Source organism: Alosa sapidissima, chromosome 14, assembly GCF_018492685.1.
Source record: "Alosa sapidissima isolate fAloSap1 chromosome 14, fAloSap1.pri, whole genome shotgun sequence".
In the NCBI taxonomy this organism is placed as follows: Eukaryota; Metazoa; Chordata; class Actinopteri; order Clupeiformes; family Clupeidae; genus Alosa; species Alosa sapidissima.
Genome location: NC_055970.1, coordinates 10,941,717 through 10,968,760, shown reverse-complemented (window position 1 = coordinate 10,968,760; position 27,044 = coordinate 10,941,717). Strand labels below are relative to the sequence as shown.

Below are 27,044 nucleotides of genomic sequence, written 5' to 3'. Positions count from 1 at the left end.
ACGGTGTCATTCGCGCCACCTCCATCCCAACCTCAGAGTCATTATGGCTCATCTCATTTGCCATAAGAGCGGAATGGGAGTCATTTACTTTGGGTGGTATTCACCTCATCCCCCCACCTTTCTCAGCTTGCGCTGCTGCTTCGGCGGCACGTTTCTGGTAGCGGTGGTTATGATTGGGTAAGGTGTCCCCGGTGGAGGAGCGCACTGGGCCAGGCCGCGCGCGGGGAAGCAGGTTTAATTTTACAGTCCAGCGGCTCGCCATGGGAGTCGCTCGGCCCGCGGTTCGTGTGGCTCGCCTCTGGTTTAGGTATGCAGCGTTCATCGCCGCGTCCCCTTTTTTCTCTCTCTCTTTTTTCTCTCTCCCCTGCTCTCTCTCTCTCTCTCTCTCTCTCACTATCTTTGCTCTCTCTCTCTCTCTCGCTCTCTCGCTCTCTCTCTCGCTCTCTCTCTCTCTCTCTCTCGCTCTCTCTCTCTCTCTCTCCCTCTCTCTCTCTCCCCCTACATGCCCTCTGGAACTCGGTGTCAGCAGTAAAAGATGATGTGCATTGAGTACACTCATCATTACAATAGAGCTTGTTGTTTGAGGCGTCGCTGACTGACGACCAGCCAGCATGAACACCTCCCCGCTGTGTGTATGTGTGTCTCCAGCCAAACGTGTGTGTGTGTGTGTGTGTGTGTGTGTGTGTGTGTGTGTGTGTGTGTGTGTGTGTGTGTGTGTGTTTAGCCCTCTGCATTGTTCTCTCCGGGAGCTGAGAGCAGTTCATTTGCGTTTCACAGTGAGTTAGTGTGTGTCCTCTGATTTTATTGACTGAGTTAATTTGAACTCTGTCGCTTCTTCTGTGATTAATTGTTTACCTCAAGAGCATGCAGATTTAAGGCTAATCTTAGAGCTGGCTGGCGAGTCCATTTTCCTGAGGTTGGAAGCTTGTTAAATAAAAACTATAGGAAGAGGTTCGTGTGAATGGCTAATCCCAGTATCCTCCCGTGCTTGTAAACCTCTGTAGTCTGGGCTCCTGAACCTGTCCCTAGGGACATGACACCAGTGTGTCCCCAGGGATGAGAGAGAGAGAGAGAGAGAGAGAGGCTGGCTGTGGGGCTCCAGTGCAGGGCTCTCAGTAGTCTCTCCCTTACCCCCCCCCCCCCCCCACCTTCTCTCTTCCCCCCTCTCTCTTTCTTTCTCTTCCGTATCTGACATTGTCCTCTAAATTACCCCTGTAATGAGATTACAGCCCCCCCCCCCCACTAAGACAGTCCTGAGATGGGGGTGGGATGGGGGGGGGGGGGGTGAGTGTGAACGCCACCGTGGGCCTCTGGGAGAGTGTGATAGTGAGGAGGGGCACAGATAAGAATCGGCCGGGCAAGAGCGCGCTCTGCCGCCGTGAGTAATCGCTCTGTCCCCAGTAACATTAGCTGTCATGGTAATGGAGTATTTAGAGAGATTGATACCCAGAGGCGGCTGGTCAAAAGAAGGGAAGATTGTTAAAAAGTTGGTTGTCTGTCACACACACACAGGCACATAGGTGCTCAGGTGAAGATGGTGTTGGGATGGTGTTTGGACTCCACTGTAGTGTACTGCAGTGTTGATGAATTGAAATGAAATGAAATGTTGATGAAGAGTGCTTGTCTCCATCTGCACTGTAGGATAGGATGCAGTTGGAGTTCCCCATTGAGACCAAACAGTCACAGAAATGTCTCCGCTGTGTTGACGCTTGTTTGTTTGATTTTGTTTCTTTATAGATCTTTTAGGATGAACCTTAAAGGACATATGAAGAGTTCAAATACAAAACCCTCTAAATCCATCAGACCACTTAAAGGACATGAAGCAATGCTTGTTGCCTTTGTAGAGTCATGATTCAGGTCCTTCAGGCTGTCCTAGACGTGATGGGGCCTTTTGGCCATTTTAGTCCTGTAAGAGTTTCCATAGTTTTGGGGCAGCCGTGGCTAGGCTTGGGTATCGAATATCGAGTATTGGTTGGAACCGGGACTATCTTTGCGATTTTCCCGGAATCGTTCAAAAGTTTAAATTTCGATTCCTAGTTTCGATTCCCAGTCCGCCGACCGGAAGAAGAAACAGCTTAACACCAACGAAGAAGCGCATAGTTCGTAGAAAATAAAATTCATGGAGAAGGTCAGACTATTTCATTCAGAAAGCAGGGTTCCCGCGGATTCTTAAATAGTCTTAAATACAACTGAATTTTTGAAAGAGAGGTATTAAATGTGCGTATGGGAGCGCCAGAAGTGCAAGAGAGCGAGTGATGTCTCAATCCAGTTTCGTGTATTTAAAACGCAATTGCGGGTGTGGTTAAAGTAGTGAAAACGGTAATAATACAGTAGGCCTATGTACAAAATAATATGCCTGACGTTTTCGTGGTGTAGCTGAGGCCAGAGAGATATACAGGTAGCCTACGTGGAATGAGGAAGCCTACGGTAAAATGAGCAAGAGAAAGAAAGAGCGATAGGTTGGCCATACGTTCGAATTTAGGCCGGACATATGGATTTTAAAAGCCCTGTCCGGCGCAGCCTCAAGCCGGACGCTCATTTGTTCTCCTTTTTGGAGTTGCGCTTGCCATCTAAAATCGTTGCTCGGACGCAGCATCGTTTCACAAACTATGGACGCGAAGACTGCTGGTCAAATTATGTGCAGTGCTTCGCAATCAGGAGGAAATACTGTATATGTTAAGTTGATCTGTTTGCATCTTTCCAGCGTGTGTTGCTGGCCTAGCCTAGGGAAGAAAATATCTGCCTAAGTTATAATAGCCTACCTGTAATATCTGCCAGCAGCTTGCTTGCCAGCGTTTCCCAGTAGGCTAGGCCTACTTTGCAAAAGTTGTGAACTATAACCGCATATTTTTTGAATGTCGGCGAATGTCTGGCTACAAAAAAAAAAAAAACGAGTGTTCATAATACGTGCGTGCTTGAGATGAAACCAGCGGTTTTCAGCAGGATCATGCGAGGAGGACCTGTCTCTTTAATGAATTTAAAACAAGTCAATGGTTTTACAATGTTTCAGTCAAGCTTTGGTTGGTTTAGATACAGCTGGTATGCAAAATGTAAAGTAGTGGATTAACTTTAATTTGCTGTGCTGCATATTGGACAATAGATGCACATAGTAAATTATATAAAGTAGGCTTATTAAAATATGTAGCTTAGTCTAACTCCAGTCCAGTGCACATGTCTTTGGCAAGTAGCCTAGGCTACTACAGACACAGGTGAAGAACAGTCAGCCTCAGCAGTAAGCAAAACCAAATATGTACAGCCAGCTTCAAAAGCAAGCAGCCCAGACCCTAAAATTGGGCATTTATAGCTTTGAAGGTAATTCACACACAATTATTTTTCTTTCGCCAAAATATATTTAGTAACTTCTGTAGACATCCAAAATGGGGTGGGGGTTAAAATTAGTAGGAAAAAAAACTATTGCATAAACAGTCATGTATATCTTTTTGCCATGGTATAGTCTTAAGTTTCATTTAGATGTCTTGAAAAGGTCTTAAAAGTCTTTAAATTTGCACTTGGAAAATGTGCAGACACCCTGAGAAAGACCGTTGGTTAGCTAGCTCATTTAAAATATCCTAAACTTTTTTTTGACCCTGCCTCTTAAAAAAAAAATAGGAATCGAGAATCGCTAGGAACCGGAATCGAAATAAGAAATCGGAATTGGAATCGGAATCGTTCAAATTCAAACGATACCCAACCCTAGCCGTGGCCTACTGGTTAGCGCTTTGGACTTGTGACCGGAAGGTTGCCGGTTCGAACCCCGACCAGTAGAAAGCGGCTGAAGTGCCCGTGAGCAAGGCACCTAACCCCTCACTGCTACCCGAGCGCCGCTGTTGTTGCAGGCAGCTCACTGCGCCGGGATTAGTGTGTGCTTCACCTCACTGTGTGTTCACTGTGTGCTGAGTGTGTTTCACTAATTCACAGATTCACAGATAAATGCAGAGACCAAATTTCCCTCAAGGGATCAAAAGAGTATATACTGTATACTATACTTTTACAGTGTACTTAGTGAAACGGTTTAGTACTTTGTGACTTTGTTTATGGTCTTATGCCTTTTCCCCTCCCAGATCCAACAACTTGGATGAGACCATCACTCTAATTAAGGGCCGGATAGAGGAGGTGACGCTGCCGGTGGAGAAGGTGGACATAATCATCTCGGAGTGGATGGTGAGTGTCCGCGGGAATGCACGCTGGACTACAGTCACTTTACAAATCACAGTTCACAAACACTCAGTAATTGCACAAATATATATCCAGGCTCTCTAGGATTTTTTGAAATTCAAAGATTTCCTTCAAATGTGGGCAAGTTGCTCTTAGTGTTAATGTGATATTTCTGCACACTATTTTACAGTAGGACTTCCCACAGGAAATAGTACAAGTATGGTATGCGTGTGTAATTCCAGTGCAGAGGGGAAACTGAACTTACAAATAAATAATGTCAATAAAGGAATACCGTATTTAAGAAAAAAAAAATTGAAAAAAGAATTGCCTTAAATAAATCTATAATATGATATGAATACAAAGTAGGGTGCATTAACCTAAGGAAAAAATAGCAATTTAATGCTTGCTTTGTCATTACACAACATTGCGTTGGATGCACATGGTCAAAGTAAAGATACAAAAATGATGGTAAATGAAAGAAATGATAATGACAAATTAGTTGTTTTTTCTGTATTCTTTTTACATGCCGGAGAAGTACTTTGTAAGAAAAAAACATTTGTAGTTTTTTGGTGAGCATGACATGAGTGTAAGCTGCAGTTGCACAGAGTGAGGAGTTGGATTATAGACCCTTTCAAAAAGGTAAACAAAAACAATGCTTGAATGTTTTATTTGGTTCCCAATCTACTTCCTCTGCATTAAGATAACATATGGAATGTTAAAACGGAAGCCTTGTGGGGCCAACTACGATGCTTATAATGGAACTCTCTTGAAAGGGTCTATATCACACGCTGATCAGAGGCTCCTGCAGTGAGCAGTTAATAATAATTACACATACTCTTACGGCTCCAGCATGCACAGATGATGACTGTAGCTGGTGCAGGAATGCACTCAGCATTTATGGCATGATCCCTTCTGGCATACTGGTAGAAAACATGGTACAGACCCCAAGCTTCCCTCTTGTACAATGAGATGATTTCATATTCATGAGCCGTGTCTCATCTGACCATCTGATGACTTCCCAGCATGCTCGGGGCAGGCGCATGTTTCACCGCCACGGCGCTCGGCAGTGTGGGTAAATTGAATTTCTGCCGGGGCCCGAGTGCTGTGGAAAAATGAGGGATAGTGGACGTAATCTCCAGTGGCATAAACTCTGCCGGCGTTAATAAATTTGCGGATTCAGCCGTCACTTTTCATCTGACCACCCTGACAAGACTGATGATGATACGGTGTGGAGAGTGTGGCCCCCTGCGCCAGTGGCCGCCTCTGCTCTGAGCTGGTCGGTGTGGGACCGTCCAATACTTATGACATGAGACAGTGACACGAATGACACAGGTAAAAAAAAATGGAAAAAGTTGTTCGTTTTCAACAACAAGTCACGATGCCTCGAGTCCGAGTCCAGGTTCGAGTCCCCAGTGTTCAAGTCCAAGTCATTAAAAAAAAATTCCAAGTCAAGTCCGACTCGAGTTCACTACTCATCCGAGTCAAGTCCGAGTCGAGTCACTATTGATCCACGTCGAGTCCAAGTCCAACACTAAAGTAAGCATAGCCTACATGTCGTTCCATTTTTTCCCATTGCAGATGAAATCCTTAAAAGCAAAACGGACAATCTTCTGTCTCCATGCAGGGGTGCCATCACTTGTGTGAAAGTAGTATTGCCAAATTTCTTGCCAAACCTTGCAAGTATTTATTATATCGGAGAGAATACCATACCATAGCCATACCTACTCATAATAAATGAGCAATCCACATCCCAATCACACAGGCCATTAAGTCACATTGTGCTGTTACTAACTGCTGACAATTGTACTCTGTAGGCAGTGTTGTAGAAGTTCATACTTCACAAGAGCTAGATGGACGTTGGAGTAGGCCTATTTTGTAAGAGGTAGTGTGGATCATAAAAAGTCCTCCCCCGGGCATTTTTAAAAAAAATTCTGGCTGTTAAATAGCCTACACAATTTTAGCGCGGTTTGGGAGGGACAGAAACAGAGCAGGGCCCGTCTTGGTAGCTTCTTTCTGACTCCTGTGACGTGAACACTGGCTACCTGCAACTGCATAATGTTATCACTTCACTGACACTATGGAGACATATTTCACGTCAACAATGGAGATGAAAACTAGCTTTCGATTAACGGAGATGCAGATCATCTGCCTAATTAATTTCTTTGTGCAACAGGCCACATTCTACGTTCATTTCAGTGAGATGAGTGAAATAAATGTTTTTTTAAGCTGCCATCGCCATAGGCTACTATTTGCTACGATATTCATCTGTTAGAAATAGAACAAGTTGCTATTTTCTTTTTTTCCGTGCAGTGGATTAGGCTTTCAAATCGCTCTTTTGAACAGTAACAGTAATCCACTTCATTCGTGGTTTTAAATATAGTTGTTTTAAATATAGTTGTTTCTGGCCTACCCACGAGAGGTTCAGTTTGTCAGTTTCACTTGCGCAGACACGTAGGCCTAAATTGACACGCTACATGGACACTCTACTAGGCAATTTAATGTTATGCTTCTAAATTTTATGACACCAAAATTAAGAAGTATGCTATATCTTGATCGGGAAAACTTTTTAGTTTATTTTTCTTTCGATCCGATAATAGCCTGCTGCAAATTAACAGACAGAAGCTCGGCAGGGCACGTCCCTCGCTTCTCGCGTCAGTCAGGAAAAACACTGTTCACCAAGTCACGATGATCAGCTATCCAGCAGCAGTGTGTGATGTTTAGCCTAGGTTGAATGTAATCTTAGGGAATGTCATGTCATTTATGAGAACTAATATTGCCTGGCAATACTACATTGACATGGCGGCGGTCATGTCTCCAGGCATTTTGCTGTTAAAGTTAACGTTAGTTTGCTTTGCATGTGAACATGACGTGACTTGTATGACATATATGACATGAAGCAGTAGCCTAACATTCCCTTGCACTAAAATTAGCATTATAAATAATTTAGGTATTAAAATCATATAGCCAATTATAGCCTAATGACATGCTACAATTATAGCCTTATGATATATTACAAAAAAAAGTTGAGTCCTCGACGAGTCATAGCAATTGCGAATGCACGAGTCCGAGTCCAAGTTCGAGTCATTCAGTGCTCAAGTCCAAGTCAAGTCACAAGTCTCTAAATTTAGCTAATGACTCGTACTACGGCACTGGTTTTCAGTCTAGCGATCTAACAGATAAGTCACGTATTATTGAGCTCTAGTTGTTTGTTGTTGTCACCTAATGGTCCTCATTTCCACACTATGTGCTATGAAATGCAGCGTCATGTAGAGCATAAACTGAGGAGAGTCTGCTGCTGGTTAATTACTGCATGTTGATCTAAGAGGAGTTTTCAAGTGATTACATAGGCAGTGAAAAATGGAGGCGAGTGTGTGTGTTGATGCGGACACAGACTGGAGTAGCCAGTCACGCTCACATCCGTCCAGGTGTTGGTGCCTGAGGGGGGCGTTTGTAGCGGTTTGGCTGGGAGTGTGGGCCAGCGATGAGCTGTACTGAGCTGGGACGGCCTGCCGAGCAGTGCAATACATCACTGCTTTGCCCGTGAATGACCCCAACACCCCCCACCCACACCCAACTCCCTCCCCTGAGGCAAGATGCCAGCCATGTCCTCTTGTTTTTTTGTCCAGTGTGTGTGTACAGAGCTGGATACAAAACTGGGTCACGTCGCCTGCCACAGGTGCCAGCCAGGCAGCCCGAGGCCTCTCACAGAGGACGGCCCAGAAAGTTCAGCCCTAAAATTAGCAACTTTCCAGTGCTGTGTTGCTGAGTCCCTCCTGTCACAGCTCAGATGTAACCAACAAGTCAAATTGCCATAAATGAGAGAGAGCGAGAGTGAGAGAGATAGTTGTGTGTAATGGCATCCACCATTTCAGGAGAGAGAGTGATTGTGCACTGCAGGCAGGTCATGTTTTTCCATTCGTCTCGTGATGTAGGAATATTTTCTCAGCTGGAGGGTGCATTACTGCTGTCTACGGAGGTGAGAAATGGACTGAGGGTCCAGTCCAGACGTATTAAAGTAAAATTAGGGTCAGTAGAGCTCCATGTCCACCGCCACTACCACCAGACCGCGGCCCTGATGGATTGAGAGGGAAAACGCCGTGCTCTGTCACAGAGACTGTGCGGTTAACCTCCACGGCCCCTCAGCCCTGCCCCGGCGCACTCACCCAAGGGTGTGAGTTTGTGTAGACTGGCACCATGTCACGCTGACTCTCCACTCAAGGCGTTATTGGAGCCTTTTGAGTTGTGTTTCTGGGGTAGGTTGGCCTCAGTGGGAATATGCCTTTATGGTCTTGCATTTCACTAACATTGGATGGAAATGCCACCGTCTTAGAGAAATGAATTGCGTTGGCGGGTGCTTGGGAGAAAGTTCACTCCCTTTGAGGAGAAGCCTATGACTTCCCTCCCATCAAAAACTTCTTCAGGGGCTGTCAGTGTGTGTGTGTGCACGAGCGTGTGCTGGTGCGTGTATGCGTGCGTGTGTGCGTGCGTGTGTGTGTGTGTGTGTGTGTGTGTGTGTGTGTGTGTGTGTGTGTGTGTGTATGTGCAGTTTAATAAATCAGAGGGGGTAATTTTCGGGGGGACGCGTCGTTGTCTGGCGGAGAGGTGTTTGAAAGACGGCTCAAAGGCGCTGCCTTGTCATTTCATAACTCACCGAATTGATCCTCACTTGAAGCACAGGTAAAAAAAACAAACATGCCACTGGAGATAAGAAAGGGGAGAGAGAGAAGAGAGAGAGGAGAGGAGAGAGGAGAGGAGAGAGGAGAGAGAGAAGAGAGAGAGAAGAGAGAGAGAAGAGAGAGAGAGAAGAGAGAGAGAGAAGAGAGAGAGAGAGAGAGAGCGAGAGAGAGGAGGCACTAGCTCTGGCCTGGAGAAGTCAGTGGAGAGGTTAGCGGGAGGCGGAACACAGCTTGTCACAGACAGATCCATCATGCCTGGCTGCATCTGAGGCTGGTCTGTCCCACTCTTTTGTTTCGTTCAGACATCAGGAAATAAGACTGCACTCTCAAGCCTACTCTCAGGTGAGAGGTGACGAATGGACTAATCCCAGACCGGGCCAGACAGAGTTCTGCTGTAAACACACTTGCACAGAAACACGGGTCGATGCCATCGATACAGGTCTTTACAATGGCAGGCTGCTTAATGTGGTTTCAGTTCTTTATTTGCTTGTCTTAAAATAGGCCGCTTAGGTTGTTTGTATTCTGTCCTGTAGTTTTCTTGTTTTGCTGAAGTTTGTATAGTCTCTGTTAGGCCTACACGACATGATGAAAATTTGTGTAGTGAGAACATTCTTTAGTATTGTGATATTATTTTCAATTAAAAAATGCATTTGTGTCAGCCTTACAGTGCTAACGTAGACCCCAAACATTGAATAGCCCATGCCTAAAGAAATAAATGGAAATATAAATTAAGGAAGACATATTCGTCTTTAAAAACCTTCAAGATATTTTTCTGATAAACTCAACAAATTCCTTGAAATACGTGGAAATCACAATCTGGTACAAGTATACAACAAGCAATCTGGTCCAAGTATACTGTGATGTGTCACTGTCATACAGTATATGTCTATCTTAGTCTATCTTAAAGGCCCATACACTTCTACTATGCTTCGTTTCAGTGGCAAGTATGTGCATGTGTCCATTTTAAGAGTTGTACTTTACAAACTCTGAGCCTGGAGTGGCATGGTGGAAGTGCCAGCCATTTTCTAAACCACTGAAAGACACTCACAAGCCTGCGAGGGAATACAAATGTAGGGGAGGGTGATGTGGAGCATGATTTTGATTAACCCAAAGCCCAAACTTACTTTGAAATTGCTCAGTGTAATTGCAGAGCTCCATCTCATTGGTCATTGTTTGCATGCAGAGGGTGAATCCATATGTCCTGTAAATAAACTCACTTTTCTTATTCATTGCAGTACAGACAGTCAGTTGCAGTTTGTTTATTTTATTAATTTATTATTGTCTGTTCAGATTGCAGTGATGATGAAAAAGTGATTTATCGGTCAGCACTGTTTTCTTTCTCTCTGTGTTGTCCTGTACATCCCTCTCTTTCTCTCTCTCTTTCTCTCTGTGTTGTCCTGTACATCCCCCTCTTTATCTTTCTCTTTCTCTCTCTGTGTTGTCCTGTACATCCCTCTCTTTCTCTTTCTCTCTCTGTGTTGTCCTGTACATCCCTCTCTTTCTCTCTCTCTCTCTCGTCTCTGTGTGTGGCATAGCTTAGCGTGTGGTTGCTCTGTGTGTGATTGTGCAGTAGCTGAATTAATGGCAGATTCCCATCCGTGGCCTCATTACCTGCTGATAGGAGTCTTACCTGCCGCAGGAGAGGACAGCTGTAATCACTCATCCAGTCCCCAGGCCCTCACGGCCTGTCTCTCACTCACACACACACACACCCCCCCACACACACACACATACACACATACACTCCCTCTCTCAGTCTCTCTTTCTCTCTCTCTCCCTCTCTTCCTCACTCTCTCTCTCTCTCTCTCTCTCGCTCTCTCTCTGACACAAAGAAACACACACACACACACACACACACACACACACACACACACACGGTTTAGCTACAGCATTTCACTTCTGGCACAGGTCAACCAGAGGCCCTTGCTGCAGTTTGCGCTACGCTGCCTGAGACCACCACGGAGTCGCTCATTTTCTCTGGGAACTTTTCTCTTCGCGCTCTTATCAGCCAGACTGCACTCATTTCCTCTCCTCCTGATATCCTACAATTCATCCCATCCATCACTTCGAATGGAACTTCCACGGCCCATCCATGTGCGCATGTCCGCCGCATGTTCTTGCCTCCTTCCTCTGCTCTGGTGGCTTTTGCCGGCTGCCGCCACACCACCAAGCAATGCATCTCTCACTGAGCTTTTGTCCTGGGAGAGGAACCCCCGCCACGCCGGGGCATTGGCTGTGATGGGAGCTTGTCTCCATTTAATGGCCTTATATGCTATGGAACATTGCCCTCTCATAAGCATTCATATGGAAATCAGGTCCCATCGCTGCGGGCGGAACAATGGGCTACCCAGAGCAGTTTTGGCTACCGCACACTGTGTTATTTAGGGAACATGCTAGTATGCTAATGCACATTCTGCTCTCCAGTAGCCTTCTCAGGCAAACACTCAGATAGCATGACATTTGACAGGATCAAATGACTCAAATTCATGACTTTTGAATGGCAATGGGTGCTGTAATGACCTTATGCTGCTTTTGGTCAGTACAAGTTAGATTATGTTTAGTGTCAAAGATCTATTACCTACGCCCAAGGAAGTATTCTCACAGTAAGTATTTTATCAGTAAATCCTGTTGGTGTTGCCATTGGCATTCAGTATATGAATTTAGCCAACTGTGAAAATGTCATGGGAAATCCTGCCAGGATGGTTAGGACTGTGTATAAAATGATCAAGACGAAATTTATTTCCAGGACAATTTGTAGCTGCCTCTTTTAAAGTCTGAATTTCCACTATCTAATAACATTTGGCTGTTCAAAACTGAGGTAGTGTATGGTTAAAAATGGGCAGACTTCCTTTGTGGTAAATTGGTCAGAAATCAACCAATAAGCTGTATGGGGTGAGTGAAGTTCAACAACAGTTGGCAGTGGCATTAGAATGTGGACTTGCTCCCCTAGTATCACGAATTCCAACAACAGAATGTTTTTTTTATACGAACAGACATAGCTTTCACTTGATGCCATTTGATGTGTGTGTGTGTGTGTGTGAATGAGTGAGTGAGTCTCCACATAATCCCCCTGGAACAGGGTGTGATGTTGTTTGGCAGTAATTGAAAAGATTTTACAACGGAATGCTTTGGGTGTGTTGAGAGGAAAGCTGTGCTGATGGCAGGTTTTTCACGAGGCCTGAATGACAGCCCAGGGCATCAGGACAGTGGTTCACTGCAGTCCCATTGACAGAGGCTCCAACAGTGCTGTGTAAACTTGCCTGTCTATTAGACAACATGCCAGCTTTCCTGGGAAATGCAGAAAGAGCGTAGCTTTAGGACAGAGAAGTTTGATTTTTTAAAACATCTGCCAATCAGACATGACTTTTTTTAATTGGTGTTTTTTTGTATTGTATTTGTAAAAATGCTCACTCAGAACTATTGCCCCCAGTCATTATGAAGCTTAGACTATGTGAGAAATAGTAAAATGACTCATTCAAAATGTTTCTGTGTGTGCGCATCTGTGTGTGTGTAGATTTATAAGATAATTAATTTAATGTGCACAAACCGTCTCATCTCATTTTCATTAGGCCTACTTCTCTCATTAGCTGCCTTCATGGAAATCTGCTCTGATTCGGCGTTGGTCAGCCCGTAAATCAAAGCGCCACCTCACTCCTCACTAATTCTCTGCTCTCAGCACCATTACGCCTCCCAGACACACGTTTATGTGGGGAAGGAAAGACATCAGGCAAAACCAAACTACAGCAGCTAACTCTGCAGATCTACTCTTCTGCTTTTGTTCTTTTTTTTTTTCCCCCGGGACATAGCGCTTGCCTGGAAAACCATGATACTGACTTTCCTGAGTGACTCGTGTCGGTACGGCTTAGAGGTGGTGGCTGACGTGGAGCCTGATCACTCGGGCACGCAGGTGAAGGCAACACAGAGAGCAATGCGGTTTTAATGAGCTTTCTCTCCACACAGGCCTGACGTGCACCACAACAGGAGGGGCCAGGGAGTTGGTCTCTTAACACTCGATAGGTGTTAGGATTTTACTTTCATCTTCCTCACATTCAGAGTGGTTGTCTGATTTAAAATTGGGTTACAGCCAGTCTGCAAACATAAGAAAAAAAATATTTAATGGAGAGGAAAGCATCCTTGTTCTGTCGTACTGAAACTGTCCATTGGGCCTTCGGAACAGCATGGCAATTCCACCTCTACTCATCCATTCAGCATTCCGTGCAGATTTCCATGTCTCGCTCTATGCTTCTACCTTGGCCCATGCTGATGTCCTCCTCTTCGCTCTCGTGGATCCCAGCCATAGATTTCCTGCCAGGGGCCATTATTTTCCTATTGTTTGTGTTCAACGCTGACCTCCAGTGCCGCCACTCAATTAGCCTGGAGTTGTCTACGGCCAGCTGCAGCCATGCACACCCTGATGAATGTGTAGAATGGCTCTTTAGCGCTGGCCGTCGCGGCCTCTATTCAAGCCCTCGGAAGAGTCGCAGGAAAGGTGCCATTTTAGTGCAGGAAGCTCTGTTAAGCCAATAGAACCTGTTCCAACGTGGACAAAGGTGCCATTCAACTGCATTAGACTCTTCAATGTTGTTACAAAATAGATGTGATATAATCATTTGACTTGATTTCTTTAATGCTTGTTGCCCACTGGCTTTGGTGGTGAGAGTAGAGGTTTGCTTACCTCATTCTTAAGCTACTTTGAGAAGCCGACAACTGTGAAAATTGCTAACATTGCACTCCACTATTTAAGCTATAGAATTGCACAATGAAGCAGTTTTTGTTGTTATCGTGAGATGGCGCTGGGAGAGATTGTGCTGCTTCTGGTTTGCAGCGTAGCCATCAAACTTGACTTATTATCTCCTCCCGACCGGCATCTGTGCCTGGAGATGTTTTATAGACCCTTTCAACAATAAAAACAAAAACAATGCTTGAACATTCTATTTGGTTCCCAATCTACTTCCTCTGTATTAAGAGAACATATGGAATGTTAAAACGGAAGCCTTGTGGGGCCAACTATGATTCTGATAATGGAACTCTCTTGAAAGGGTCTATACTGTGCTGCAGCTGTGAGATGCTCCTCAGAATGGAATGAACTACAAGGCCTTGTGTACAACGGCACCTCCAGAGCTAAGTCGTAGTCGGTGTGTTCGTCATATTCTATCCAGTCTCATCGCTCATGCTCCGCTGCCTTTACTGTTCTCCCCTAAGCCTCCATGCAGTGCGGGAACGCCACCTTGTTTCAGTAATTAATGGTGAACATGCAAAACGTGAGAGAGCGAGAATGAGAGAGAGGAAGGAGAAAAGCAAGGAGAGAGGGAGAGAGCGTCACGATGCAGGGGCCTTGAACTGGAGGGCTTGGAGGATGGGTAATTCAGCTTCCGGAAGGCTCTCTCCCTGCAGTGGAAGCAGCCGCCTGTGAAATTGGGTTCTAAATTACAGCGTGGGGAAGATCGGCCATCAGTCCAACGCTGCGGCTGTTTAAAAATGACCCGGGCCGGGCCAGGACCAAGGACAAAAAGCAGGTGTGCTGCCGCTGCTGCTGCAACTGCTACCGGAGGCCCCCCGGCACTTTCAGCACTGACATACAAATAGAAGAACACAACCAAATCACCACAGCTGTGCCCCCCCCCATCCCACCTCTGTCTCTCTCTCTCTCTCTCACTCTCACTCTCACTCTCTCTTGGAGAAGCTACCGGAACTGGATGTGATCAGCATGGCCAGCTAAGTTCACTCAGAGGACAGAGATGCCTTTATTGGTCCATATATTTACACTCTCTACCCCCCTCTCAGCCCCACCCCCCCACCCCCCCCCCCAACACACATACACACACATCCCCCCGGTCGTGAGCTAGTCCCTGGTTTGAGTCATTAGGGGGCTTATCGGTGTGGCCTGACCGTCACTCCTCTCCTTTCTACTCTCTCTGCTTGACTGATGAGCTAAGAGTGCTAAAGTGAACAGATAAAGCCATGGAGAGACTGCCAGTGGGTTCCTCTCTCTCTCTCTCTCTCTCTCTCTCTCTCTCTCTTCTCTGTCTTCCTTCCTTTCTTTATTTTCTCTCTCTATCTCTATCTTCAGCCCTGCTAATAAGGCTCTCAGCCACTTTTAGCTCCCTTTCTCTGTCTGGATGCATCTTTGAGTATAATGTGTTTACTTTGGTAAATCAACGTACAAATGGAGGGAGCTATCGATGGAACTTTTGCGTATTCCAGCACCTTTACGTACAAGAATTGTTTGAAAGGATTAGCTTTCCCAGTCTTTTTTTGTGGTGCTAAACCTAAATTACGATCCCAAACATAACTACAAACGTTATAAAGTTCCATCTGGCTGAAACAGTGGCATGTTTGAGTGCCCACTCACATGACTTCTTTAATGAGGACTTGCCTTTGGGGAATCATTATGCACATCCTAGCCGAAGAGATTCCTGCACTATATTCTTTAAGAACCACCACAAAAAATTTAGTTTTGAATTATAGTGAATTAGAAATGTCCAACTATGGGAGCGGTTATCTCCTGGCTTGCACAGAACTGGCCTTCCCAGTGGCGCCAAACACATTCAGCCTAGCAGTCACCAGACGTTTAGCCAGTGGTCACCAAATGTAGACATTGTTGTATGGGACCAGTAATGTTGGTGTGTGCTCTTTATACACAAGCTGAGAGCGGTGTGGAAATAAATAAGAGCAATCGACACTCTGCCATTCAAACGGAGGCCCAAGGAGAAGTGGCCAAAGCTCCGTCTCAGCAGAAATGGAATAAAGGCGAGGGTAATGCGCCGGCCACTCAGGCAGAACGCGGGGTCAGCACGGGGTCGCCTCCAACCGAGGGTGCAGCTACTAGCCGTCCAGTCTCCGTAAACCCAACAATCCTGATTTCCTGTGGGAAGTGTGTGTGTGTGTGTGTGTGTGTGTGTGTGTGTGTGTGCATGTGTGCATGTGCGACCCAGTTATGCCATTTCAGCAGTACTGTCAGCCTTGTGCAGTGTTTAATCATGGGACATTTAGGCATATCTAAATCCATTCAGACTTCAGTTTAGTGTATAATGTTGTAATGGGGTTTGTAAACATCTCATTATTGCACTTAAAACAGTATTTGAGTAAGGTTTCAATCTCCCCTTGCGTGTCTCCTCAGGGTTACTTCCTGCTGTTTGAGTCGATGCTGGACTCGGTGCTGTGTGCGCGGGACATGTACCTGGAGGAGGGAGGCTCCGGTAAGTCAGTGCTCGTTTATATTATATTACCGACACACCACTGCGCCGTCCGAGCTCATCCTGGAGCGCGTATCACACCACTGCGCCGTGCGAGCTCATCCTGGAGCGCGTATCACACCACTGCGCCGTCCGAGCTCATCCTGGAGCGCGTATCACACCGCCGCGCTAAACACGTCTACTGCAGCTCGGAGTTGACAGGCCCATCTGTCTTCCGTTACTGCGGCGTAAACTCCGTTAACGCTCCAGCTCTAAACCGCAGGAGCAGGAGTCTTCAGAAACGCCTTCCCTATCACCACCGCTTGTTTGTGAACCTCTGTGTGTCCGGGCTTTTTGTGCTGGCCTGCGTTGGTCATACATCTCCTGAGCGCTTAGGAGTGGAGTGGACGTCCACTCAGAGTGCGCCGGGGGGAGTGAGCGCAATGAGGAGAAGATGGGGATGGCATGAGGATGAAAAAAGGGCTGGCTGGTTGGCTAACCATTGGTGTGTGTGTGTGTGTGTGTGAGGGAGGGGGGAGCGGCGGCTGTGTCCAGGACACCAGCCGACTCATCTCCCAGCAGCTGGCCGAGGGTAAACACATCCTCCCCGCCACATGACTGATGGAAATAAGAGTAACGCACCGTTACCCTGCAGCTAACCGGCCACTCCTGGCGTTTGTGCTGCTAGGTGCTTGTGTGTGCATTCTTTGAAGGACTGTCGTCTGTTGTTAGAAGTTATGCAACTAGACATCTAGTGAAGCGCCATCCTTCTTTATCCGGTTTCTGCCTCTAAAAAGGTCTTGGGAGTGTTCTACCACAGCTATAGGTGGATTGTGCTTCCCTGCTGAGGTGCCATTATCTCAGTCTAAGTATGCTATATTATACAAGCTATTGAATTACGCGATAAAGATTGTGAATTGAATTAATTTGATGCAGGGATGGCCTTGCTGCTGAAGAAATGCATTGACTTAATTTCATGGTTTGTGTGTTGGGCTTGAAACGCCCTTGGTTTTCATTATTTGCTTTCAATTACGTGAAGGTGTGCCTTGTTTTGGTGTGTGTGTGTGTGTGCGTGTGTGTGGTATTTAGCTGCTACCTCTCCTGTCTGTGGCCAGGCTTAATGATTTGTGACAGACTGGGCCCTGACACAGGAGAGGTTCCGAGACGCTGCCTTTTACAGGCGCGCGGGGATGGAGAAAAGGTCACCCAAACCCCCCCCCCCCTGGACATTAGCAACGGAACAAGGGAAGCAGGAGACGGAAGGAGAAAAGTGAAAGGAAAGGGATGGTGAAAGCAGAAAGGCAGAGACAAACGAATGAAGCCAAGATGGCGAGCCGACGCTTCACCTGAAAGGCAGCCAATCAGGTCATCCATTTGTCGTTCTTGTTCTTTTCTTTTCTTTTCTTTTTTTAAAACGTCCCAGCCAGACTCCCAGATGGTGGTGACGGTGGTCCCTTAAATGATGATCAGGCTGGGCAGCAGCACCCAGACTTCTCGCTGCGCCTCCTCCTCCTCCATCTCAAACCCCTCCGTCCGTGTTCTCCCAGCAGGGTGCTCCTCAGTACATATGGCTGGCTCCCTCCGCCTCCTCCTCCACCCTCTCCTCCTCCTACTCTCACCATTAACCTCTCTCCCCATCCTTAAATGTCTCCTGATCTGTGAGGCGTTTCGGGGTGTCGAGGGATGAAGGTTTTCTGATAGGGGAGGGGTGGATTGGGGGGGGGGCGGGGGTTAGGTGGTAGTAGTTATTTGTGTGTGTGTCTGTGTGTGTGTGTGTGTGTGTGTGTGTGTGTGTGTGTGTGTGAGTGAGAGTGAATGAGTATCGAGATGGGGGTTGTGGTGGAGGGGTGAGTGAGAGTGAATGAGCATGGAGATGGGGGTTGTAGGGGGGGGGGGGGGAGGTGCAGCGATGACAGACGGGGCCATGGGTACCGAGTCGAGAAGGACACAGATGTCAAAGCTATGAATCTTGGGACAGCGGCTTGGCCCGCCACTGCGGACTGAGTGGGACAGTCCCGTTTCTGCCCAATCAGCAGTCACCTGGTTCCAGGGGCCGTTACTCATGGCTGCTGTAATCAGGGAAAGATGAGTGTGCCGGTGGCCCATGATGGGTTTTGTGTGTGTGTGTGTGTGTGTGTGTGTGTGTGTGTGTGTGTGTGTGTGTGTGGTGAGGGGGATCGACCAAGCCAATGGTGGCTTCACAGAATGACACCTGCAGGGTCACAGTGAAAGCTTCAGCCAGTCACACAAGGCCTCTGTTTGCCTCTGTCAGTGTGCTGTCATCATCCGTCCAGCCAAGGTTGAGTGACCTGAACTCGAGTGAACTGTTAATGTCTGCAGTGAGGTGCAGACTGTCGAGGTCATGGCGGGAGCAGCCATGTCCTTTAGGGTCAGTGGGTGCCTGAGAGAGCAAGGACAGGATGTGGACGGCTGATGTCACATCATCTGATCCCATGCTGACAAACTGTTATTTGCTCAAATTGACAACCTGTCCACGACAGTTCTATGTAACCGTTGAAAACTACTGTATCTATGTAACAGTTCTATGTATCACCAATGTCAAAGAATAAAAAAAATAATTGGGGAAATTGCTCTGTAATCTTACAGTTGTATGTAGAATCATTTAAACAGAAAAAACAATACATTGCTGTTTTGCTAAATATTAATTCATGGAATTTCCTTATCTTAAGGAATTGCTCTAGTGTGACTTTCACAAGTATGTTTTTCTCCTCTAGATATCAGATATTAGATATCTTGGCGACTCAAACTAGTTTCATTGTTAAAGAACATTTACATGTTTTCATTTTAGCAGATGCTTTTATCATCTTAAACATAGGCCTAAGCTTAATAACTACATAATGATGTGATGTCACATATTGTAGTCAGTTTGCAGCCCCCCCCCTACTTAAAACAGCTTCCAGTGCACCTGTCCCATAGTGAGATACATCACTCCTGTTATCAGAGGAGCAGGTTTAGGTTAAGTAGCCTACAATTTTTACATTACTCGCTAAGGCAAGCAACCTAAAATTCTGAGATGTATGTTTTATTCATTTGTGTGCATAGACTTGACCTTTGTCGAGCTGCAAGAATATACAAAAGTAATTAAAACTGTTAAAATTGCTGATAACAGCACCTCAAACTGAAAGATCTGTATTTTCCTCTTGTGTGGTAGGCCTAATACATTTTCCTCTGTGCCTGCATGCAGTCTTGACCCCTGGCAGGTTTTAGGGCTTTATGCTAGTAACATTAGTGTGACTTTCTCATTAGCAGTGAGGGGGGAGCTCGCTGCAGGAAGTGGTGGTGGCTGCAAGCATTCAGGAGAGTGGGTCTAATGGCTGATGAATGTATTCATGACCGTTTGATTCTCCGCCTCAGTGTCCATAAAGGAGGAGGAGTTGTTGTGAGGCTGTCTTCTTGACTGCCATAACTCTTGTCTTTGTCAGATTACTGGGAGCAAATGTGAAATCGAAGAAAAGTGAGGTAAAAGTAGGACAAAGTTGCCATCATCTTCTGTTATTGAATGATAAATATCCCCATTATGGAGGGGATATCAAATGGATGAGGTGTTGAACACCCACAAGAATGGACCTTCGGTTTGTTTTCTGCTCTCAGGGACGATAATAGAAAGTTTTTTATGTTTTAAATACATATTAAAAAATACACTTTCCCATGGCTCAGCATTTGATCGCTGCAATATCCTTAGTTTTTTTGTTGAAATTATTACAATGAGCAGTTAAGAGCAGTACATAACCAGCTCTTAAAGGTACACTCTGCAAGATTTTCACCTTAATATGACCTTTACTTTATTTGATGGTAAATGAACTTGTAATAGGTGAATCGCTCACCTAGCATAGCCATACAGCATAGCCGTAGCGAGTCGCTAACGAGGGAACCAGCCATGCAACATCAAGAATAGTCGACCTGGAGACCTGAAGAATCTTACGAGAATCGTAAAACATTACCATGTCCATAGATATAGCTCTGGAGATTTTGCCTGTTGTTAATCCTTGTGTTCAGGGGGAACAAGCCAAGAGAAGTAGGCTATTTACAATGGCAGAGTAACACATAAATGAAATATATTGTGACTAGGGGGAGTTCTACAGTCGCCAAAAATACATGAAACTGCATAGTTTGGCTTGTAAATCAACCATGTAGTGTCTAAACCTTGCTTCTAACTAGCATCTGCTTCACTCATAAAAGAAACAGATATTTGGTAAAAGGCAAATCTCATCTTTGGGACATGAAGTTATATAATGTCCCTGTTGATTGATTTAGATTGATAATTGAATTATACTGAATTTCACTTTTAAGAGATGACACATTTTTTTTCTTGGTGCTTAAATTGCCAGAGAGTGCAGATACTGTAAACTTTTTCCTTACAGGTGGTATTTTTCTTTTACTCAGTATGTTTACATGACACTCAAATAATTGTGTTAGTCCGACCAAAACCAGACTTTTTAAATGTAAACACGTTAGTCTGACAAATTTTAAGTTGTTTTAGCCGTACTAACACACCCAGATAATGCGATGGAAGCCTCTGGATGACCCTACAGTGGCACTGTCCTCAGCTTTTTTAGTTTGGTTAGCAAGCTAACTACCTAAGCCTTATACCACAATGCTTCAAATAATGTCAACTGTTTAATTATGGTACACTGGGGATACAAAGTTTGCTAGTTAGCAAGCCAATTAAGCTAATATGGAATGTTTTTTTTTTTTGTGTGTGTTTGTGGACAGAAAAGGGGGCAAATTGGCATCTGGAGTCATGTGTATTTCGGTCAATAAAGCGATTCTCCTTCAGTGCATGTATACTCGGACATGGACTGTAGTCAGTCCAATTGCCAAGCTTTAACTATACAGTGTTTAATGTCAGTTAAAAAAACAAAACCATATTAATACCAGAGAATGTCTAATAAGGGGAGAACTGCCACACTCGGAAAACTTCCGGTTTCTGAACTGGTTGCAGTTCCTTCTGTGGTTCCACATGAGTGCGCTCGTCCACGAGTGCAGAATGAATGGAGGTCTATGGAGCTCCATGGAAGTCCTTTTAGGGAAGTCCCTCCACTTGGCGGCCTTATTGCAACGCTTTTTGGGCACTCATCTGGCATCCTATTCAGCAGAAATGTGCGTGCGCAAGGCTTCACGACACCAATCTTGCTCCAGCGGCGAGTTCAGAACACATGATTGGCTCAATGTATGTCGACGTTTTGCCGAGGAAGGGGTAGGATATGTGTAGGCAACGGCCATATTGGCGTTACAAACTAACCCCATGCATTTCTATGGAGGATTTTTTGAGTGCTGTGTCTCCTCATTAGAAAGTCTCTGACTGTACCCCTCAAAATCCACTTTTTTGTTCCCATTTTTTTTCAAGTAATTTGAATATTGTATTCGAAAGGGGAGGCAAAGAAAATACACTTGGTTGAGTATTATATAATTTTTTAAAGTCACTTAATTGTTCTAAAAAGCCATTCAAACGTGTCTGACGTCATTCATTAGCACAATGCTAGCGTGTTATGGGCAACAACGACCCAACCTGTAAGAAATCAAAAGGACATAAGTACTCGTTTATTCAACTTTTGTTGAACCCATGTTAAAGTTATAAAAACTACAATAAAATATGAGATTTGTCAACGACAATCAGGTGAATGAGACTAATTTAGCCGTCTAGCTCCATTGACTCCCATTCATTTTGCACTAATGGCGATCGCCCCCAGTGGAACTCTGGTGGAACTGCAACCAAAATTCGGTACATGGGACTTAATACGGAGTGGCCAGGCTCTCCGTAGACGGGCTCTGTTAATACCATATTAGCTGCCCTGTTGATTAACCTCATAGCTGAAGAAATTTTGCTAAATCAATGTATAAACCGTGGCTAATAGTTGGGAAATTACGGTATTTCGACTAACTGTGGTGCATGTAAGCATACTGTATTTCAAGCACTGGTACTCTACCTATTTATTTGTTGCCATGGTTTTCTTTAGCTCCAGTCAAAGTGATGACGGAATGAAATCCCGACCTCCCACCTCCCATTCCTATGTTCCCTCTGGCTGCATGCTGTGTCAGCTGTTTTACATAAATGCTTGTTGTGTTCCTCACTTTTGCCTGTGATCAGCCTCAGTGCAGAAAGGGATTGCTCTTTGAAACTACTCTAGCTGTTTGGTCACTCTTTCCTACTCTAGATGAGTAGAGTGTCTTGATGTTTTGCCTACCTGTGTTGCTCTTGTGTGTAAGGACAAGACCATCTTATCCATCCCTTATGTCTCTGTAGTCTATCCAGATCTGTGCAACATCAGTCTTGCTGCTGTGGGCGACACACAGAAACATCAGGACCGCATTGCATTCTGGGACGATGTGTATGGCTTCCAGATGGGCTGCATGAAGAAGGCGGTGGTCCCAGAAGCCGTGGTGGAGGTGCTGAACCCCGATACGCTCATCTCAGAACCTGCAGTGATCCAGGTATGTGGTCTAAAAGCATCACCTGGATATTCAAGAGTGGGCATGCATCACGGAACGCATCGCAGAACTCAATAAGTGCAAAACAACAGGATTTCAGTTTGAAGAATTTGTTTTGAAACTAGTACTAAATAATTGGCTGATGTCTGTTTAACAGACATGAGAAATAAACTCTGTTGGTGCAGTGAAGTGCAGTGCATAACTCATTCAGATTAGCTTTCACTCTGTGTGTGTGTGTGTGTGTGTCTGTGTCTGTGTCTGTCTGTGTCTGTCTGTGTGTGTGTCTGTGTGTGTGTGTGTCTGTCTGTCTGTGTCTGTCTGTGTGTCTGTGTGTGTGTGTGTGTCTGTCTGTCTGTGTGTCTGTGTGTGTGTGTGTCTGTGTCTGTGTCTGTCTGTGTGTGTGTGTGTGTGTGTGATTTGGAAAAAAAGGGGAGGAAAGGAAGGAAGAAAGCCCAGTGCATAAGGATTAGATGATGGGAAGTAAATAGCAGGCCCAGGGCAGAGCGGGAGACAGTGGGCGCCGAAGTGAAGAGAAAAGGATGATCGCCCCAGGGGCAGGATGTGACAGGAGAATTGATGGAGAAGTGTAATCCTTGTTTAAGTTGCTCTTTAGTAAACTTCATTACTCCAGTGCCTGCCCTGTGGCCTCAACGCATCAAAAGCACAACTAGAAATACAGCAAGATTGGGGCAAACATACACACTTGTTCTGATGGATGGCCATTCATTTTTCAGCTTTATATGTATTATTTGATCATATATGGATGATGGCCTTGTTTATATATATATATATATATATATATCATGTGTCAACTTTGCTGCTCAATGTCGTCATCAATTTATGTAGTTAAGCCCCTGCATTATGTGTGTGTAGTTTCATTAAATGTCCCTCAAAATCACGAGTCTGTGCCTGTGGCCTGCCCTCCTTAAGAAATGCATAGGCCTATGGTGTGTAAAGTAATGGATGCGCTAATCGATCACTGCTGTGGGAAAGTGAAAAATGAGACGCACTTTAATCCATTATCTTCCAATCCAATGAAATTCTTTTTTTAATGGTGGTCGGAATTCTGTAAAATTACTGCCTTCTTGCATGGGAAACTTTGCTTGAAAGATTAAATGATTTTTCTCCTCTGAACACAAATGGCTATTCCACATTCTACTGAGGAAAAAATGGAAACTGCTCTCTTCCATAATGTGGTACATAGTATTGACAACAAAATTTGAACTACCAGAGCTTAACTTTTTGCATTTTAAATCACATTGTTTGATTATTTCTGATCTCTTGTAGACGATTGACTGTAACAAAGTGTGCCTCTCTGAGCTGGAGTTCACGGCTGACTTCACCCTGAAGGTGACCAAAACCACGCAGTGCACAGTGAGTAGGATCAATTCTCATGTTTTATTTTTCTTCCACTTTCACTCTCTGCCCATTTTTCCACACACACACACACTGCAAAATGTTCTGAGGAAAACACAACAGTAATTTACCTCCCCACTGGTAATTATAGAATTTGCAGTCCACAAGAAAAGTGGGGTGCAACCCAAACCCTCCAGCCGAAGTATTTCTGTGAACCTGGACTCCTAGACTTCCACCCAATCCTCTATCTCCTCACCTAATCACGGTTGTCAGGTGTGAAGATTAATTAGAGGTGGGGAGATGGATGGAGCACTTGATTGGCTGGGATGGGTCAGGTGTCTAAGACACCTGGGTGATTGATAGGTGGTCCGTCTCCCCATCGGTGAAGGTAACTTGAGGCATCTGGGGGGGATGGGGCCCAATCATTTGCTTTGATTAGCTGATGGAGTAAACTCTGGAGTTTGTGTTGAGATTCAGTGCATCAGTGCCAGCAGAACTGCGTACTGCATTCTTTATTCATTGTGTGTGTTCAGTGTATATTAGATGTGGGTTTGACTGTTTTAGGGCAGTGGTTCTCAAATGGGGGTATGCGTACCCCTGGGGGTACGTGAAGGCACTCCAGGGGGTACGTGAGATTTTAACCCTAAGAACCCGATTGACGCAAAGTGTGTCAAAAAACACACCCTTTCTTCTCTGTTACATTGCTCCGCAACTGTTCATAGCAGCGAGATGAAACCTTCATTGCGTGACAGAGCAGAAGTGGGGCTTTCCAACGAGACAACGCACTTGTCTGTACGTTAAAGGATGAAAATAAAAAAAAATATCGCATAGATATGGCAAGCATATCAGATGAAAGAGGAGACACAGGGCTATCCATTGATAGCAAGTATGTTGATCCTTCTGGCTTATGAAATCAGACGAAGTAATTACAAAATAATAACGTCATGTACAAAAACCAATGCTGCATACCCATTACTCTTGTTTGAATTACTCGCGGACCTGTGATCGGATAGATATGCCACGCATGCCAGATGAAAGAGGAGATACGGAGCTATCATTTGATACCAAGTACATCCTTCTGGGTTATAAAACAGACAAAGTGACAGCAAAATAATTAGGCTACTTCATATAGCTCAACTTACCTCACGTTTTTGTCTGTTTTTGTAGAAAAGCATTTTCCAACGCTATTGTGTGTTTCTCAAAGAATGGCAAAGAATGTTCATAATCCGTTTTTGAGATCCTACCAAATTCCTGCATGGCATCCAATTCAAGGCTCATATTGCATCCCAATTTGTTTGGCAAAGAAACACCTTTTTTGCCTTTACTTTGTTCATGGCAATGCAGTAAAAAGTTGTAGAGAATCATGAGTGCAGACACCAAAGGCACACACAGGCTATAACATGTAAACTCAGGGCAAGTCAGGTCAGATCAGTTCGTGTCACAGATATGGAGCGCAGAAAGGTCATTAAATCACTAAATAAAAAAAATGGCATTTATTTCTGTAAGGCACACACCACATATGTCTGTAAATTGCTCAGCCCCAGAGAATTCCTCCACCATGGCAATGATATTGCCAGATTCAGGACAGTCTGCCCTACACACACATGAAATGCATGTAGAGCTATGAGCTTGCTGTGGTGAGATACATGTCAAAATATAAGAATTTTTATAATACGCTTTTTATATTTTAATTCTTTAAAAATCCAAATAAAATCAATGCTAGAACATGAAATGATGATCTGGATAGTCTAGACTCTGCTGAAAAGAACAATATATAATATGTGTGTGTGGCACTTACAATGACCAGAATAAATCCTTATGAATAAAGGTAGTGAAAATGCCCTAAAAACAGCGTAGGGTTAAAATATACATAGATTTAAAAAGTAGAATCCATGCAAAAATACTTTAAAAACAATTATTTAATAAATATTTCAGGAAAATGTAAGTTCATAAAATTAATTTTATATTTCAGTATAGGCTATTCAATTTCATTATCCTAAAAACCCAGAGTCCCCCCCATACCAGGGTGGTTCGACCCAACCTGTCACATGCCACCCGCCATCACCTGTCAATCACTGTCAAAACTCAAACGATGGAGTCGAGGTTGAAGTTTATGGATGAAGGCATGTTTCCAAAGTTTAATAAATTAGACACTGATGTCACAGTGCTCTGTTTTAAGTAATTTTTTCTGAACTAAAAATGCTTTGCGCTGTTTAGGGGGTACTTGGCTGAAAAAATATTTCACAGGGGGTACATCACTGAAAAAAGGTTGAGAACCACTGTTTTAGGGTGTGTGTGTGGGTGTGTGTGTTGTGTGTTTTTAATTGTTGGTTTGACAGTGACAAAAGCTCAGGGGTGTTTGTGTGTGAGTTTGCGAGCAAGAGTGGCCATAGAACGTCAACCTCTCAGAAGTCTGAGGGTAATCTTTCTTTTGTGTCCTATTTGACTTGGAGTCTGTGGTGTCTGTTGTGGGACTCCTGTGTGACGTATCGGTTTTATAGATTAATCAATACCATGTTATTATCTCCCTTCCCTTCCAGGACTTGTCCTGGATTTAATGGCGTTTGTAAACACCCCCTCATTTTTCTGTCTCTTCCGTAATATAAAGTGTTTTTTTCTCTCGCTGTCTTTCTCTGCTCTTACCTCCTGTAAATACACATCACCTGCATGCTATTTTTGGAAATGGGTAAGGAACGCTGTCAGGGTGTGCTTGGTGTCTACTGCGGGATATTCGCCAGATAAGAGCGGCAGGCGGGATTGTGCGCCGTGCTTGCGGCATCTTGCACGGGGCTTATTGAGGCCAGAAATGAGTGAAAACACTGTCGGTCCTGTGATTGAGCGCATGCTTTTATTCTCCCCACGACAGTCCATTCATCACATCAGGCTGCCTAACCTTGCATTAAATGAACAGCGCAACCCTTCGCTCTTGCGCTCCGGCGAGGGAAGACAAATAAGCCTCCTCTCCCGCTTGCACCACGAACACACACTTGCTCTATAAACACACACTTGTCCAGGACAGGGGGGGGGGGGGGGGGGGGGGCCTTGGTAATGTTCTTTTCTAGAAGGTTCCTCTCCGATCTCTTATATCTTCGCTCTCTCAAACATACTTATGCAGTACATGCTTGCATTTGCATTAAAGAGATGGGTAATGCAAGCGTAGGTCTAGTGCACACATGCAAATAACTAGTTAAAGCCAATTATTTACTGTTGCAGATGAAATAAATGAGTGAAG

General features: G+C 44.8%; 1 protein-coding gene across 1 annotated transcript in view; it reads left to right on the top strand.

Annotated features, from left to right (window-relative positions):
• Nucleotides 1–27,044, top strand: part of prmt3 (protein arginine methyltransferase 3) — a 49,578-nt gene that overhangs the window by 7,307 nt on the left and 15,227 nt on the right. The window contains exons 10-13 of the mRNA XM_042060826.1: nucleotides 4,062–4,161; nucleotides 15,952–16,030; nucleotides 22,272–22,459; nucleotides 23,744–23,830. Of these exons, the coding sequence (XP_041916760.1) occupies nucleotides 4,062–4,161; nucleotides 15,952–16,030; nucleotides 22,272–22,459; nucleotides 23,744–23,830 (454 nt within the window). The remainder of the gene's footprint in view (nucleotides 1–4,061; nucleotides 4,162–15,951; nucleotides 16,031–22,271; nucleotides 22,460–23,743; nucleotides 23,831–27,044) is intronic.